Source organism: Entelurus aequoreus, linkage group LG11 (assembly GCF_033978785.1).
Source record: "Entelurus aequoreus isolate RoL-2023_Sb linkage group LG11, RoL_Eaeq_v1.1, whole genome shotgun sequence".
Classification (NCBI taxonomy): domain Eukaryota; kingdom Metazoa; phylum Chordata; class Actinopteri; order Syngnathiformes; family Syngnathidae; genus Entelurus; species Entelurus aequoreus.
The window spans coordinates 11,173,115-11,189,769 of record NC_084741.1 but is presented as its reverse complement, the minus strand read 5'-3'; the positions used below and the strand labels follow the sequence as shown (position 1 = coordinate 11,189,769).

General features: G+C 43.3%; 1 protein-coding gene across 6 annotated transcripts in view; it reads right to left on the bottom strand.

Annotated features, from left to right (window-relative positions):
- Positions 1-16,655, bottom strand: part of myh14 (myosin, heavy chain 14, non-muscle) — a 195,503-nt gene that overhangs the window by 83,753 nt on the left and 95,095 nt on the right. For 4 of the 6 annotated variants that reach the window (XM_062062443.1, XM_062062442.1, XM_062062445.1 and 1 more), the window contains 6 exons: positions 14,677-14,791; positions 11,881-11,949; positions 9,426-9,631; positions 9,234-9,355; positions 2,061-2,130; positions 1,807-1,967 (listed from right to left, as the gene is read on the bottom strand). In XM_062062443.1, the coding sequence (XP_061918427.1) occupies positions 1,807-1,967; positions 2,061-2,130; positions 9,234-9,355; positions 9,426-9,631; positions 11,881-11,949; positions 14,677-14,791 (743 nt within the window). The remainder of the gene's footprint in view (positions 1-1,806; positions 1,968-2,060; positions 2,131-9,233; positions 9,356-9,425; positions 9,632-11,880; positions 11,950-14,676; positions 14,792-16,655) is intronic. The other 2 variants (XM_062062444.1, XM_062062446.1) reach the window with 1 other exon arrangement.

The window sequence follows — 16,655 nt, the reverse complement described above, 5'->3', positions numbered from 1 at the left end:
TGATATCATGTGCGATACAAGCAGTCCTGCAGCGTGTTGACTTGTGTGTGATATCATGTGCGATACAAGCAGTCCTGCAGTGTGTTGACTTGTGTGTGTTATCATGTGCGATACAAGCAGTCCTGCAGCGTGTTGACTTGTGTGTGATAGCATGTGCGATACAAGAAGTCCTGCAGCGTGTTTACTTGTGTGTGATATCATGTGCGATACAAGCAGTCCTGCAGCGTGTTTACTTGTGTGTGATATCATGTGCGATACAAGCAGTCCTGCAGCGTGTTTACTTGTGTGTGATATCATGTGCGATACAAGCAGTCCTGCAGCGTGTTTACTTGCGTGTGATATCATGTGCGATACAAGCAGTCCTGCAGCATGTTTACATGCGTGTGATATCATGTGCGATACAAGCAGTCATGCAGCGTGTTTACTTGCGTGTGATATCATGTGCGATACAAGCAGTCCTGCAGCGTGTTTACTTGCGTGTGATATCATGTGCGATACAAGCAGTCCTGCCGCCTGTTTACTTGCTTGTGATATCATGTGCGATACAAGCAGTCCTGCAGCGTGTTGACTTGTGTGTGATATCATGTGCGATACAAGCAGTCCTGCAGCGTTTTTTCTTGTGTGTGATATCATGTGCGATACAAGCAGTCCTGCAGCATGTTTACTCGTGTGTGATATCATGTGCGATACAAGCAGTCCTGCAGCGTGTTTACTTGTGTGTGATATCATGTGCGATACAAGCAGTCCTACAGCGTGTTTACTTGCATGTGATATCATGTGTGATACAAGCAGTCCTGCAGCGTGTTTACTTGTGTGATATCATGTGTGATACAAGCAGTCCTGCAGCGTGTTTACTTGTGTGTGATATCATGTGCGATACAAGCAGTCCTGCAGCGTGTTTACATGTGTGTGTGATATCATGTGTGATAAAAGCAGTCCTGCAGCGTGTTTACTTGTGTGTGATATCATGTGTGATACAAACAGTCCTGCAGCGTGTTTACTTGTGTGTGATATCATGTGCGATACAAGCAGTCCTGCAGCGTGTTGACTTGTGTGTGATATCATGTGCGATACAAGCAGTCCTGCAGCGTGTTGACTTGTGTGTGATATCATGTGCGATACAAGCAGTACTGCAGCGTGTTGACTTGTGTGTGATATAATTTGCGATACAATCAGTCTTGCGGCGTGTATACTTGTGTGTGAGATCATGTGCGATACAAGCGGTCCTGCAGTTTGTTTACCTTTGCGTGATATTATGCGCAATACAAGTGGTCCTGCAGCGTGTTTACTGGTATGTGATATCATGTGCGATACAAGCAGTCCTGCAGCGTGTTTACTTGTGTGTGATATCATGTGCAATACAAGCAGTCCTATAGCGTGTTTACTTGTGTGTGATATCATGTGCGATACAAGCAGTCCTGCAGCGTGTTTACTTGTGTGTGATATCATGTGCGATACAAGCAGTCCTGCAGCGTGTTTACTTGTGTGTGATAGCATGTGCGATACAAGCAGTCCTGCAGCGTGTTTACATGTGTGATATCATGTGTGATACAAGCAGTCCTGCAGTGTGTGTACGTGTGCAAAGTTGAACAGTCAACATCTAAATGTCCTCCAATAAACACACAATTTCTTCTACTTTGCTGAAGTCATTTACAAAAGGTAAACATGCTAGGCTTTGGGCTACGAGGAGTAACAAACGTGTCCGCATCATTCAACTTCACTGCGTCGTGAGCTTAAAGTCAATATTCCTCCTCAATATTACAAGTGTGCAGGTTTCCTGGGGTTAAAAACCGTATCGGTGCTCACTTGCGTGCCAGGTATCCTCTGGCTGCACTCTGGAAGCGTATGATGGTGTCGGTGATCTTCAGGTCTCGCTCCTCCTCCAGGTGAGCCAGGACGCCAGCCCTGAAGAACACCTTGCTCTGGCCCACGCGGAACAGGTTGGGATCCAGCTCCAAGGCTTTGATCTAGGCAGGCGGGAGCAAGGCTTTAATACAAATACAGGCATGCGGGCCCCTGAGGGACCTGGACCTAACCCTCACCCTCACCCTGACCCTCACCATGAGCTCCGAAGCCTGTTTGCCGTCCATGAAGGTGCGAGGAATGGCGTTGGGAGTCAAAATCTCGTATCTGCGGGATAGATTGGAGTGAGTGTGCATAGCGTGTGAGCGTGAGACGCCTTCCTGGTCCACACCAGGAGGACAAGGACACAAGTCTTGTGCCAGACCACGCTGGCACAAGACTTGTCCTTGTCTACACCAGGAGGACTTGTGCCAGACCACACGGGCAAATATGGAACAGGTGGTCCCTAAACTACGGAACATCCCCAGGTAAGAAAAAAAACTGAACAAAAACAAGATCTGAATTTGTGGAGCCGAGCTATTGACCTTTTGTGTTTTTTGGCAAATCATCAGAGCCATGTTTGGCGCCAGGCCACGCCCACATTTTATGATGTAGGAAACATTCCTTTGCAATGAATCATCACCTATATGTGTAGTATCTGTCATTTTAACCACCACTCATTTGGTCAAAGTCCCTAGGAGGAGTTCGTTAAAGTACGACACCCCTTTTTTGCCGAAAAACGCCAAAAATTGGCCAAAAACCATCAGAGCAAAGTTTGGCGCCAGGCCACGCCCACATCTTATGGCGTAGGAAAAATGTGTCCGCAATGAATCATCACCTATATGTGTAGTATCTGTCATTTTAACCACCACTCATTTGGTCAAAGTCCCTAGGAGGAGTTTGTTAAAGAACACCACCTTTTTTTTGCCAAAAAATGGTGAAAATTGCAGAAAATTGGCAAAAAAACCATCAGAAAAAAGTTTGGCGCCAGGCCACGCCCACATCTTATGGCGTAGGAAAAATGTGTCCGCAATGAATCATCACCTATATGTGTAGTATCTGTCATTTTAACCACCACTCATTTGGTCAAAGTCCCTAGGAGGAGTTCGTTAAAGTACAACACCCCTTTTTTGCCGAAAAACGCCAAAAATTGGCCAAAAACCATCAGAGCAAAGTTTGGCGCCAGGCCACGCCCACATCTTATGGCGTAGGAAAAATGTGTTCACAATGAATCATCACCTATATGTGTAGTATCTGTCATTTTAACCACCACTCATTTGGTCAAAGTCCCTAGGAGGAGTTTGTTAAAGTACAACACCCCTTTTTTGCCGAAAAACGCCAAAAATTGGCCAAAAACCATCAGAGCAAAGTTTGGCGCCAGGCCACGCCCACATCTTATGGCGTAGGAAAAATGTGTCCGCAATGAATCATCACCTATATGTGTGGTATCTGTCATTTTAACCACCACTCATTTGGTCAAAGTCCCTAGGAGGAGTTTGTTAAAGAACGACACCTTTTTTTTGCCAAAAAATGGTGAAAATTGCAGAAAATTGGCAAAAAAACCATCAGAAAAAAGTTTGGCGCCAGGCCACGCCCACATCTTATGGCGTAGAAAAAATGTGTCCGCAATGAATCATCACCTATATGTGTAGTATCTGTCATTTTAACCACCACTCATTTGGTCAAAGTCCCTAGGAGGAGTTCGTTAAAGTACAACACCCCTTTTTTGCCGAAAAACGCCAAAAATTGGCCAAAAACCATCAGAGCAAAGTTTGGCGCCAGGCCACGCCCACATCTTATGGCGTAGGAAAAATGTGTTCACAATGAATCATCACCTATATGTGTAGTATCTGTCATTTTAACCACCACTCATTTGGTCAAAGTCCCTAGGAGGAGTTTGTTAAAGTACAACACCCCTTTTTTGCCGAAAAACGCCAAAAATTGGCCAAAAACCATCAGAGCAAAGTTTGGCGCCAGGCCACGCCCACATCTTATGGCGTAGGAAAAATGTGTCCGCAATGAATCATCACCTATATGTGTGGTATCTGTCATTTTAACCACCACTCATTTGGTCAAAGTCCCTAGGAGGAGTTTGTTAAAGAACGACACCTTTTTTTTGCCAAAAAATGGTGAAAATTGCAGAAAATTGGCAAAAAAACCATCAGAAAAAAGTTTGGCGCCAGGCCACGCCCACATCTTATGGCGTAGAAAAAATGTGTCCGCAATGAATCATCACCTATATGTGTAGTATCTGTCATTTTAACCACCACTCATTTGGTCAAAGTCCCTAGGAGGAGTTCGTTAAAGTACGACACCCCTTTTTTGCCGAAAAACGCCAAAAATTGGCCAAAAACCATCAGAGCAAAGTTTGGCGCCAGGCCACGCCCACATCTTATGGCGTAGGAAAAATGTGTCCGCAATGAATCATCACCTATATGTGTGGTATCTGTCATTTTAACCACCACTCATTTGGTCAAAGTCCCTAGGAGGAGTTTGTTAAAGAACGACACCTTTTTTTTGCCAAAAAATGGTGAAAATTGCAGAAAATTGGCAAAAAAACCATCAGAAAAAAGTTTGGCGCCAGGCCACGCCCACATCTTATGGCGTAGGAAAAATGTGTCCGCAATGAATCATCACCTATATGTGTAGTATCTGTCATTTTAACCACCACTCATTTGGTCAAAGTCCCTAGGAGGAGTTCGTTAAAGTACAACACCCCTTTTTTGCCGAAAAACGCCAAAAATTGGCCAAAAACCATCAGAGCAAAGTTTGGCGCCAGGCCACGCCCACATCTTATGGCGTAGGAAAAATGTGTTCACAATGAATCATCACCTATATGTGTAGTATCTGTCATTTTAACCACCACTCATTTGGTCAAAGTCCCTAGGAGGAGTTTGTTAAAGTACAACACCCCTTTTTTGCCTAAAAACGCCAAAAATTGGCCAAAAACCATCAGAGCAAAGTTTGGCGCCAGGCCACGCCCACATCTTATGGCGTAGGAAAAATGTGTCCGCAATGAATCATCACCTATATGTGTGGTATCTGTCATTTTAACCACCACTCATTTGGTCAAAGTCCCTAGGAGGAGTTTGTTAAAGAACGACACCTTTTTTTTGCCAAAAAATGGTGAAAATTGCAGAAAATTGGCAAAAAAAACATCAGAAAAAAGGTTTGGCGCCAGGCCACGCCCACATCTTTTGGCGTAGGAAAAATGTGTCCGCAATGAATCATCACCTATATGTGTAGTATCTGTCATTTTAACCACCACTCATTTGGTCAAAGTCCCTAGGAGGAGTTCGTTAAAGTACGACACCCCTTTTTTGCCGAAAAACGCCAAAAATTGGCCAAAAACCATCAGAGCAAAGTTTGGCGCCAGGCCACGCCCACATCTTATGGCGTAGGAAAAATGTGTCCGCAATGAATCATCACCTATATGTGTAGTATCTGTCATTTTAACCACCACTCATTTGGTCAAAGTCCCTAGGAGGAGTTTGTTAAAGAACGACACCTTTTTTTTGCCAAAAAATGGTGAAAATTGCAGAAAATTGGCAAAAAAACCATCAGAAAAAAGTTTGGCGCCAGGCCACGCCCACATCTTATGGCGTAGAAAAAATGTGTCCGCAATGAATCATCACCTATATGTGTAGTATCTGTCATTTTAACCACCACTCATTTGGTCAAAGTCCCTAAGAGGAGTTCGTTAAAGAACGACACCCCTTTTTTGCCGAAAAATGCCAAAAATTGGCCAAAAACCATCAGAGCAAAGTTTGGCGCCAGGCCACGCCCACATCTTATGGCGTAGGAAAAATGTGTCCGCAATGAATCATCACCTATATGTGTGGTATCTGTCATTTTAACCACCACTCATTTGGTCAAAGTCCCTAGGAGGAGTTCGTTAAAGTACGACACCCCTTTTTTGCCGAAAAATGCCAAAAATTGGCCAAAAACCATCAGAGCAAAGTTTGGCGCCAGGCCACGCCCACATCTTATGGCGTAGGAAAAATGTGTTCACAATGAATCATCACCTATATGTGTAGTATCTGTCATTTTAACCACCGCTCATTTGGTCAAAGTCCCTAGGAGGAGTTTGTTAAAGAACGACACCTTTTTTTTGCCAAAAAATGGTGAAAATTGCAGAAAATTGGCAAAAAAAGCATCAGAAAAAAGTTTGCCGCCAGGCCACGCCCACATCTTATGGCGTAGGAAAAATGTGTCCGCAATGAATCATCACCTATATGTGTAGTATCTGTCATTTTAACCACCACTTATTTGGTCAAAGTCCCTAGGAGGAGTTCGTTAAAGTATGACACCCCTTTTTTGCCGAAAAATGCCAAAAATTGGCCAAAAACCATCAGAGCAAAGTTTGGCGCCAGGCCACGCCCACATCTTATGGCGTAGGAAAAATGTGTCCGCAATGAATCATCACCTATATGTGTAGTATCTGTCATTTTAACCACCACTCATTTGGTCAAAGTCCCTAGGAGGAGTTTGTTAAAGAACGACACCTTTTTTATGCTAAAAAATTGTGAAAATTGCAGAAAATTGGCAAAAAAAACCATCAGAAAAAAGTTTGGCGCCAGGCCACGCCCACATCTTATGGCGTAGGAAAAATGTGTCCGCAATGAATCATCACCTATATGTGTAGTATCTGTCATTTTAACCACCACTCATTTGGTCAAAGTCCCTAGGAGGAGTTCGTTAAAGTACGACACCCCTTTTTTGCCGAAAAACGCCAAAAATTGGCCAAAAACCATCAGAGCAAAGTTTGGCGCCAGGCCACGCCCACATCTTATGGCGTAGGAAAAATGTGTCCGCAATGAATCATCACCTATATGTGTAGTATCTGTCATTTTAACCACCACTCATTTGGTCAAAGTCCCTAGGAGGAGTTCGTTAAAGTACGACACCCCTTTTTTGCCGAAAAACGCCAAAAATTGGCCAAAAACCATCAGAGCAAAGTTTGGCGCCAGGCCACGCCCACATCTTATGGCGTAGGAAAAATGTGTCCGCAATGAATCATCACCTATATGTGTAGTATCTGTCATTTTAACCACCACTCATTTGGTCAAAGTCCCTAGGAGGAGTTTGTTAAAGAACGACACCTTTTTTTTGCCAAAAAATGGTGAAAATTGCAGAAAATTGGCAAAAAAACCATCAGAAAAAAGTTTGGCGCCAGGCCACGCCCACATCTTATGGCGTAGAAAAAATGTGTCCGCAATGAATCATCACCTATATGTGTAGTATCTGTCATTTTAACCACCACTCATTTGGTCAAAGTCCCTAAGAGGAGTTCGTTAAAGAACGACACCCCTTTTTTGCCGAAAAATGCCAAAAATTGGCCAAAAACCATCAGAGCAAAGTTTGGCGCCAGGCCACGCCCACATCTTATGGCGTAGGAAAAATGTGTCCGCAATGAATCATCACCTATATGTGTGGTATCTGTCATTTTAACCACCACTCATTTGGTCAAAGTCCCTAGGAGGAGTTCGTTAAAGTACGACACCCCTTTTTTGCCGAAAAATGCCAAAAATTGGCCAAAAACCATCAGAGCAAAGTTTGGCGCCAGGCCACGCCCACATCTTATGGCGTAGGAAAAATGTGTTCACAATGAATCATCACCTATATGTGTAGTATCTGTCATTTTAACCACCGCTCATTTGGTCAAAGTCCCTAGGAGGAGTTTGTTAAAGAACGACACCTTTTTTTTGCCAAAAAATGGTGAAAATTGCAGAAAATTGGCAAAAAAAGCATCAGAAAAAAGTTTGCCGCCAGGCCACGCCCACATCTTATGGCGTAGGAAAAATGTGTCCGCAATGAATCATCACCTATATGTGTAGTATCTGTCATTTTAACCACCACTTATTTGGTCAAAGTCCCTAGGAGGAGTTCGTTAAAGTATGACACCCCTTTTTTGCCGAAAAATGCCAAAAATTGGCCAAAAACCATCAGAGCAAAGTTTGGCGCCAGGCCACGCCCACATCTTATGGCGTAGGAAAAATGTGTCCGCAATGAATCATCACCTATATGTGTAGTATCTGTCATTTTAACCACCACTCATTTGGTCAAAGTCCCTAGGAGGAGTTTGTTAAAGAACGACACCTTTTTTATGCTAAAAAATTGTGAAAATTGCAGAAAATTGGCAAAAAAAACCATCAGAAAAAAGTTTGGCGCCAGGCCACGCCCACATCTTATGGCGTAGGAAAAATGTGTCCGCAATGAATCATCACCTATATGTGTAGTATCTGTCATTTTAACCACCACTCATTTGGTCAAAGTCCCTAGGAGGAGTTCGTTAAAGTACGACACCCCTTTTTTGCCGAAAAACGCCAAAAATTGGCCAAAAACCATCAGAGCAAAGTTTGGCGCCAGGCCACGCCCACATCTTATGGCGTAGGAAAAATGTGTCCGCAATGAATCATCACCTATATGTGTAGTATCTGTCATTTTAACCACCACTCATTTGGTCAAAGTCCCTAGGAGGAGTTCGTTAAAGTACGACACCCCTTTTTTGCCGAAAAATGCCAAAAATTGGCCAAAAACCATCAGAGCAAAGTTTGGCGCCAGGCCACGCCCACATCTTATGGCGTAGGAAAAATGTGTTCACAATGAATCATCACCTATATGTGTAGTATCTGTCATTTTAACCACCGCTCATTTGGTCAAAGTCCCTAGGAGGAGTTTGTTAAAGAACGACACCTTTTTTTTGCCAAAAAATGGTGAAAATTGCAGAAAATTGGCAAAAAAAGCATCAGAAAAAAGTTTGCCGCCAGGCCACGCCCACATCTTATGGCGTAGGAAAAATGTGTCCGCAATGAATCATCACCTATATGTGTAGTATCTGTCATTTTAACCACCACTTATTTGGTCAAAGTCCCTAGGAGGAGTTCGTTAAAGTATGACACCCCTTTTTTGCCGAAAAATGCCAAAAATTGGCCAAAAACCATCAGAGCAAAGTTTGGCGCCAGGCCACGCCCACATCTTATGGCGTAGGAAAAATGTGTCCGCAATGAATCATCACCTATATGTGTAGTATCTGTCATTTTAACCACCACTCATTTGGTCAAAGTCCCTAGGAGGAGTTTGTTAAAGAACGACACCTTTTTTATGCTAAAAAATTGTGAAAATTGCAGAAAATTGGCAAAAAAAACCATCAGAAAAAAGTTTGGCGCCAGGCCACGCCCACATCTTATGGCGTAGGAAAAATGTGTCCGCAATGAATCATCACCTATATGTGTGGTATCTGTCATTTTAACCACCACTCATTTGGTCAAAGTCCCTAGGAGGAGTTTGTTAAAGAACACCTTTTTTTTGCCAAAAAATGGTGAAAAATGCCAAAAATTGGCAAAAACCCATCAGAGCAAAAATTGGCCAAAAACCATAAGCGCACTCACCTCTGTCGGAACTCCTGGAAGGGGATGCGGTTGGGGAAGCCTTGTCGACAGATGCGGATCCCTTCCAGGACCCCGTTGCACCTGAGCTGGTCCAGAACCAGGTGAGGTGCCAGCTTGCCGGCCTGAATGAGACAAGAGGCGGTTTGGCAATCAGATGAGGAAAGTCCTGACTCGGGTCTCCCTGGGTCTCACCCTCTTCTCGTGGTTGGGGATGATGCAGCGCAGGAAGTTAGGATTGGTGTTCCTCAGCGTGGCCATGAGCTTGGCCAGGGACTCCTTATAGAGCTGGCCCACGGTCCGGAACATTCCCTTCTTGGTCTTCAGCCCCCCTGCTCCGAAGGTGACCGGACCACTGCTCTCCCCCGCACCCATCTGCTCCATGCCGATGATGCGGTCCACTGAGGGCACCGGGAGACTTGTTTCAGTTAATAATGCACTATTACGTTAAATAACGACACTAGTGCACTATTACATGCAATATAGACACTAGTGCACTATTACATGAAATATAGACACTAGTGCACTATTATGTTAAATATAGACACTAGTGCACTATTACATGAAATACTAACACTGAAATATAGACACTAGTACACTATTACGTGAAATATAGACACTAGTGCACTATTACATTAAATATAGACACTAGTGCACTATTACGTGAAATATGGACACTAGTGCACTATTACATGAAATATAGACACTAGTGCACTATTACATGAAATACTAACACTGAAATATAGACACTACAACACTATTACGTGAAATATAGACACTAGTGCACTATTACATTAAATATAGACACTAGTGCACTATTATATTAAATATAGACACTAGTGCACTATTACATGCAATATAGACACAAGTGCACTACTATATTAAATATAGACACTAGTGCACGATTACGTTAAATATAGACACTAGTGCACTATTACATTGTATATAGACACTAGTGCACTATTATATTAAATATAGACACTAGTGCACTATTACATTAAATATAGACACTAGTGCACTATTGCATGAAATACAGACACTAGTGCACTATTATGTTAACTAACGACACTAGTGCACTATTACATTGTATATAGACACCAGTGCACTATTATATTAAATATAGACACTAGTGCACTATTATATTAAATATAGACACTAGTGCACTATTATATTAAATATAGACACTAGTGCACTATTACATTAAATATAGACACTAGTGCACTATTAAGTGAAATATAGACACTACTGCACTATTGCATGAAATATAGACACTAGTGCACTATTACGTGAAATATAGACACTAGTGCACTATTATGTGAAATATAGACACTAGTGCACTATTACGTGAAATATAGACACTAGTGCACTATTACATGCAATATAGACACTAGTGCACTATTGTATGATATATAGACACTAGTGCACTATTGCATGAAATATAGACACTAGTGCACTATTACATTAAATAATGACACTGGTGCACTATTACATGAAATATAGACACTAGTGCACTATTACGTGAAATATAGACACTAGTGCACTATTACGTGAAATATAGACACTAGTGCACTATTACGTGAAATATAGACACTAGTGCACTATTACATGCAATATAGACACTAGTGCACTATTGTATGATATATAGACACTAGTGCACTATTGCATGAAATATAGACACTAGTGCACTATTACATTAAATAATGACACTGGTGCACTATTACATGAAATATAGACACTAGTGCACTATTACATGCAATATAGACACTAGTGCACTATTGTATGATATATAGACACTAGTGCACTATTGCATGAAATATAGACACTAGTGCACTATTACATTAAATAATGACACTGGTGCACTATTACATGAAATATAGACACTAGTGCACTATTACATGAAATATAGACATTAGTGCACTATTACATGAAGTAATGACACTGGTGCACTATTACATGAAATATAGACACTAGTGCACTATTACATGAAATATAGACACTAGTGCACTATTACATGCAATATAGACACTAGTGCACTATTGTATAATATATAGACACTAGTGCACTATTGCATGAAATATAGACACTAGTGCACTATTACATTAAATAATGACACTGGTGCACTATTACATGAAATATAGACACTAGTGCACTATTACATGAAATATAGACATTAGTGCACTATTACATGAAGTAATGACACTGGTGCACTATTACATGAAATATAGACACTAGTGCACTATTACATGAAATATAGACACTAGTGCACTATTACATTAAATAACGACGTTCGTGGAGAGTCTGTACTTTCATGTCGATCCCCCCCAAAAAGTCCCCAGAAAATGTCAAAACATCTGGCCAAGGTGCAACACTGATGCCACCTCTTTTTACTCTCTGGCAAAACAAGTTGTAAACAAGTCCCATTATCAAGTGTTTACGAGCCAGTAAATCACTGCACTCTTGACACGACAGAGTTGGCACTACTATGTGAGGACAAAGATTAGGACACATGCAGGACACACGCACACACACACACACACACACACACACACACACACACACACACACACACACACACACACACACACACACACACACACACACACACACACACACACACACACACACACACAGGAGGAGCAGAGGAACCTACTGTCCGAGCCATTCTCCTGCAGTGTGCTATAGGAGTCAAAGAAGTAAACACGAGGGAGAGTTTGTATATCTTGTGCAGGATGGAGGGATACAAAGATGGAGGGATACAAAGATGGAGGGATACAAAGATGGAGGGCAGCAAGGATGGAAGGATACAAAGATGGAGGGAGACAAAGATGGAGGGATACAAAGATGGAGGGAGACAAAGATGGAGGGATACAAAGATGGAGGGCAGCAAGGATGGAGGGATACAAAGATGGAGGGATACAAAGATGGAGGGATACAAAGATGGAGGGATACAAAGATGGAGGGATACAAAGATGGAGGGATACAAAGATGGAGGGAGACAAAGATGGAGGGAGACAAAGATGGAGGGATACAAAGATGGAGGGAGACAAAGATGGAGGGAGACAAAGATGGAGGGATACAAAGATGGAGGGCAGCAAGGATGAGGGATACAAAGATGGAGGGATACAAAGATGGAGGGAGACAAAGATGGAGGGATACAAAGATGGAGGGCAGCAAGGATGGAGGGCAGCAAGGATGGAGGGATACAAAGATGGAGGGATACAAAGATGGAGGACAGCAAAGATGGAGGGAGACAAAGATGGTAGGATACAAAGATGGAGGGATACGAAGATGGAGGACAGCAAAGATGGAGGGAGACAAAGATGGTAGGATACAAAGATGGAGGGATACGAAGATGGAGGGATACAAAGATGGAGGGCAGCAAGGATGGAAGGATACAAAGATGGAGGGATACAAAGATGGAGGGATACAAAGATGGAGGGATACAAAGATGGAGGGCAGCAAGGATGGAAGGATACAAAGATGGAGGGATACAAAGATGGAGGGATACAAAGATGAAGGACAGCAAAGATGGAGGGATACAAAGATGGAGGGATACAAAGATGGAGGGATACAAAGATGGAGGGATACAAAGATGGAGGGATACAAAGATGAAGGACAGCAAAGATGGAGGGATACAAAGATGGAGGGATACAAAGATGGAGGGATACAAAGATGAAGGACAGCAAAGATGGAGGGATACAAAGATGGAGGGATACAAAGATGGAGGGATACAAAGATGAAGGACAGCAAAGATGGAGGACAGCAAAGATGGAGGGATACAAAGATGGAGGGAGACAAAGATGAAGGGCAGCAAAGATGGAGGGAGACAAAGATGGAGGGATACAAAGATGGAGGGAGACAAAGATGGAGGGATACAAAGATGGAGGGAGACAAAGATGGAGGGATACAAAGATGGAGGGATACAAAGATGGAGGGATACAAAGATGAAGGACAGCAAAGATGGAGGACAGCAAAGATGGAGGGATACAAAGATGGAGGGATACAAAGATGGAGGGATACAAAGATGGAGGGATACAAAGATGAAGGACAGCAAAGATGGAGGACAGCAAAGATGGAGGACAGCAAAGATGGAGGGAGACAAAGATGGAGGGAGACAAAGATGGAGGGAGACAAAGATGGAGGACAGCAAAGATGGAGGGAGACAAAGATGGAGGGAGACAAAGATGGAGGACAGCAAAGATGGAGGGAGACAAAGATGGAGGGAAACAAAGATGGAGGACAGCAAAGATGGACGGCAGCAAAGATGGAGGGATACAAAGATGGAGGGAGACAAAGATGGAGGGATACAAAGATGAAGGGCAGCAAGGATGGAGGGATACAAAGATGGAGGACAGCAAAGATGGAGGGAGACAAAGATGGAGGGAGACAAATATGGAGGGATACAAAGATGGAGGACAGCAAAGATGGAGGGATACAAAGATGGAGGGAGACAAAGATGGAGGGAGACAAAGATGAGGGAGACAAAGATGGAGGGATACAAAGATGGAGGACAGCAAAGATGGAGGACAGCAAAGATGGAGGGATACAAAGAGGGAGGGAGACAAAGATGGAGGGAGACAAAGATGGAGGGAGACAAAGATGGAGGGATACAAAGATGGAGGACAGCAAAGATGGAGGACAGCAAAGATGGAGGACAGCAAAGATGGAGGGATACAAAGATGGAGGGAGACAAAGATGGAGGGATACAAAGATGGAGGGAGACAAAGATGGAGGGAGACAAAGATGGAGGGAGACAAAGATGGAGGGATACAAAGATGGAGGGATACAAAGATGGAGGGAGACAAAGATGGAGGGAGACAAAGATGGAGGGAGACAAAGATGGAGGGATACCAAAGATGGAGGGATACAAAGATGGAGGGATACCAAAGATGGAGGGATACCAAAGATGGAGGGATACAAAGATGGAGGGATACAAAGATGGAGGGAGACAAAGATGGAGGGAGACAAAGATGGAGGGAGACAAAGATGGAGGGAGACAAAGATGGAGGGAGACAAAGATGGAGGGAGACAAAGATGGAGGGAGACAAAGATGGAGGGAGACAAAGATGGAGGGAGACAAAGATGGAGGGAGACAAAGATGGAGGGATACCAAAGATGGAGGGATACCAAAGATGGAGGGATACAAAGATGGAGGGAGACAAAGATGGAGGGATACCAAAGATGGAGGGATACCAAAGATGGAGGGATACAAAGATGGAGGGATACAAAGATGGAGGGATACCAAAGATGGAGGGATACCAAAGATGGAGGGATACCAAAGATGGAGGGATACAAAGATGGAGGGAGACAAAGATGGAGGGAGACAAAGATGGAGGGATGCATGCAGCAGAGGAATGAAGGGAGAGACGGAGGACAAGAGGATAAAAAGAGAGGAAGTTAGTAGTTTTAGTTTTGGACCTCCAGAAGAGAAAAGAAAACTTCTCACCTTCTTTCCACAGCTCAGAAACAAAATGGTCGGATGATTGATGGAGGAGAGAAGCAACGTTGTCATTCAGAGGGTCCATGTTCTTCACCAGCCAGTCATTGGCCTTGTAGTCCACCTGACAACACATAGACTACTTTAATACACCACCTGTACTACTTTAATACACCACCTGTCTACACATGTACTACTTTAATACACCACCTGTGTACACATGTACTACTTTAATACACCACCTGTGTACACATGTACTACTTTAATACACCACCTGTGTACACATGTACTACTTTAATACACCACCTGTCTACACATGTACTACTTTAATACACCACCTGTCTACACATGTACTACTTTAATACACCACCTGTCTACACATGTACTACTTTAATACACCACCTGTCTACACATGTACTACTTTAATACACCACCTGTGTACACAAGTACTACTTTAATACACCACCTGTCTACACATGTACTACTTTAATACACCACCTGACAACACATGTACTACTTTAATACACCACCTGTGTACACATGTACTACTTTAATACACCACCTGTGTACACATGTACTACTTTAATACACCACCTGACAACACATGTACTACTTTAATACACCACCTGTGTACACATGTACTACTTTAATACACCACCTGTGTACACATGTACTACTTTAATACACCACCTGAGTACACATGTACTACTTTAATACACCACCTGTGTACACATGTACTACTTTAATACACCACCTGTGTACACATGTACTACTTTAATACACCACCTGACAAAACATGTACTACTTTAATACACCACCTGTGTACACATGTACTACTTTAATACACCACCTGACAAAACATGTACTACTTTAATACACCACCTGACAAAACATGTACTACTTTAATACACCACCTGTGTACACATGTACTACTTTAATACACCACCTGTGTACACATGTACTACTTTAATACACCACCTGACAAAACATGTACTACTTTAATACACCACCTGTGTACACATGTACTACTTTAATACACCACCTGTGTATAAATGTACTACTTTAATACACCAACTGTGTACACATGTACTACTTTAATACACCACACTACTACAATACATGTTCTTCACCTTGTAGTCCACCTGTGTACACATGTAGTACTTTAATACACCACCTGTGTACACATGTAGTACTTTAATACACCACTCTACTACAATACATGTTCTTCACCAGCCAGTCATTGGCCTTGTGGTCCACCTGACAACACTTGGGAGTACTTCAATACATCACAGAACTACAATACATCTTCTTCCGCTTATCCGAGGTGGGGTCGCGGGGGCAGCAGCCTAAGCAGGGAAGCCCAGACTTCCCTCTCCCAAGCCACTTGGTCCAGCTCCTCCCGGGGGATCCCGAGGCGTTCCCAGGCCAGCCCGTAGACAGTCTTCCCAACGTGTCCTGGGTCTTCCCCATGGCCCCCTACCAGGAGGCGTTCGGGTGGCATCCTGACCAGATGCCCGAACCACCTCATCTGGCTCCTCTCCATGTGGAGGAGCAGCAGCTTTACTTTGAGCTCCCCCCGGATGACAGAGCGAGGTTTGTCTATCCGGTGTAGCCTCCTCTCCAGTACACCTGAATAGACCTTACCGGGAAGGCTGAGGAGTGTGATCCCACCATAGTTGGAACACACCCTCCGGTTCCCCTTCTTAAAAGAGAGGAACCACCACCCCGGTCTGCCAAATCCAGAGGTACCGCGCCCGATGTTGCAGAGTCTTGTCAACCAAGACAGCCCCAAAGCATCCAGAACTTTAAAAAAATCTCATCCACCCCCGGGGCCTTGCCTACAGTGGCGGAAGGGCGCACATTTTTTAGGACTTATGCAGATCCCAAATACAGATCAGCAGGTACCAGAAGGTAAGAAAAGTTGCTTTTGCATAATATTGCCAAACAAAACGCCAGATAATATGTCTGCCATTTTGCGGTCCTTATAC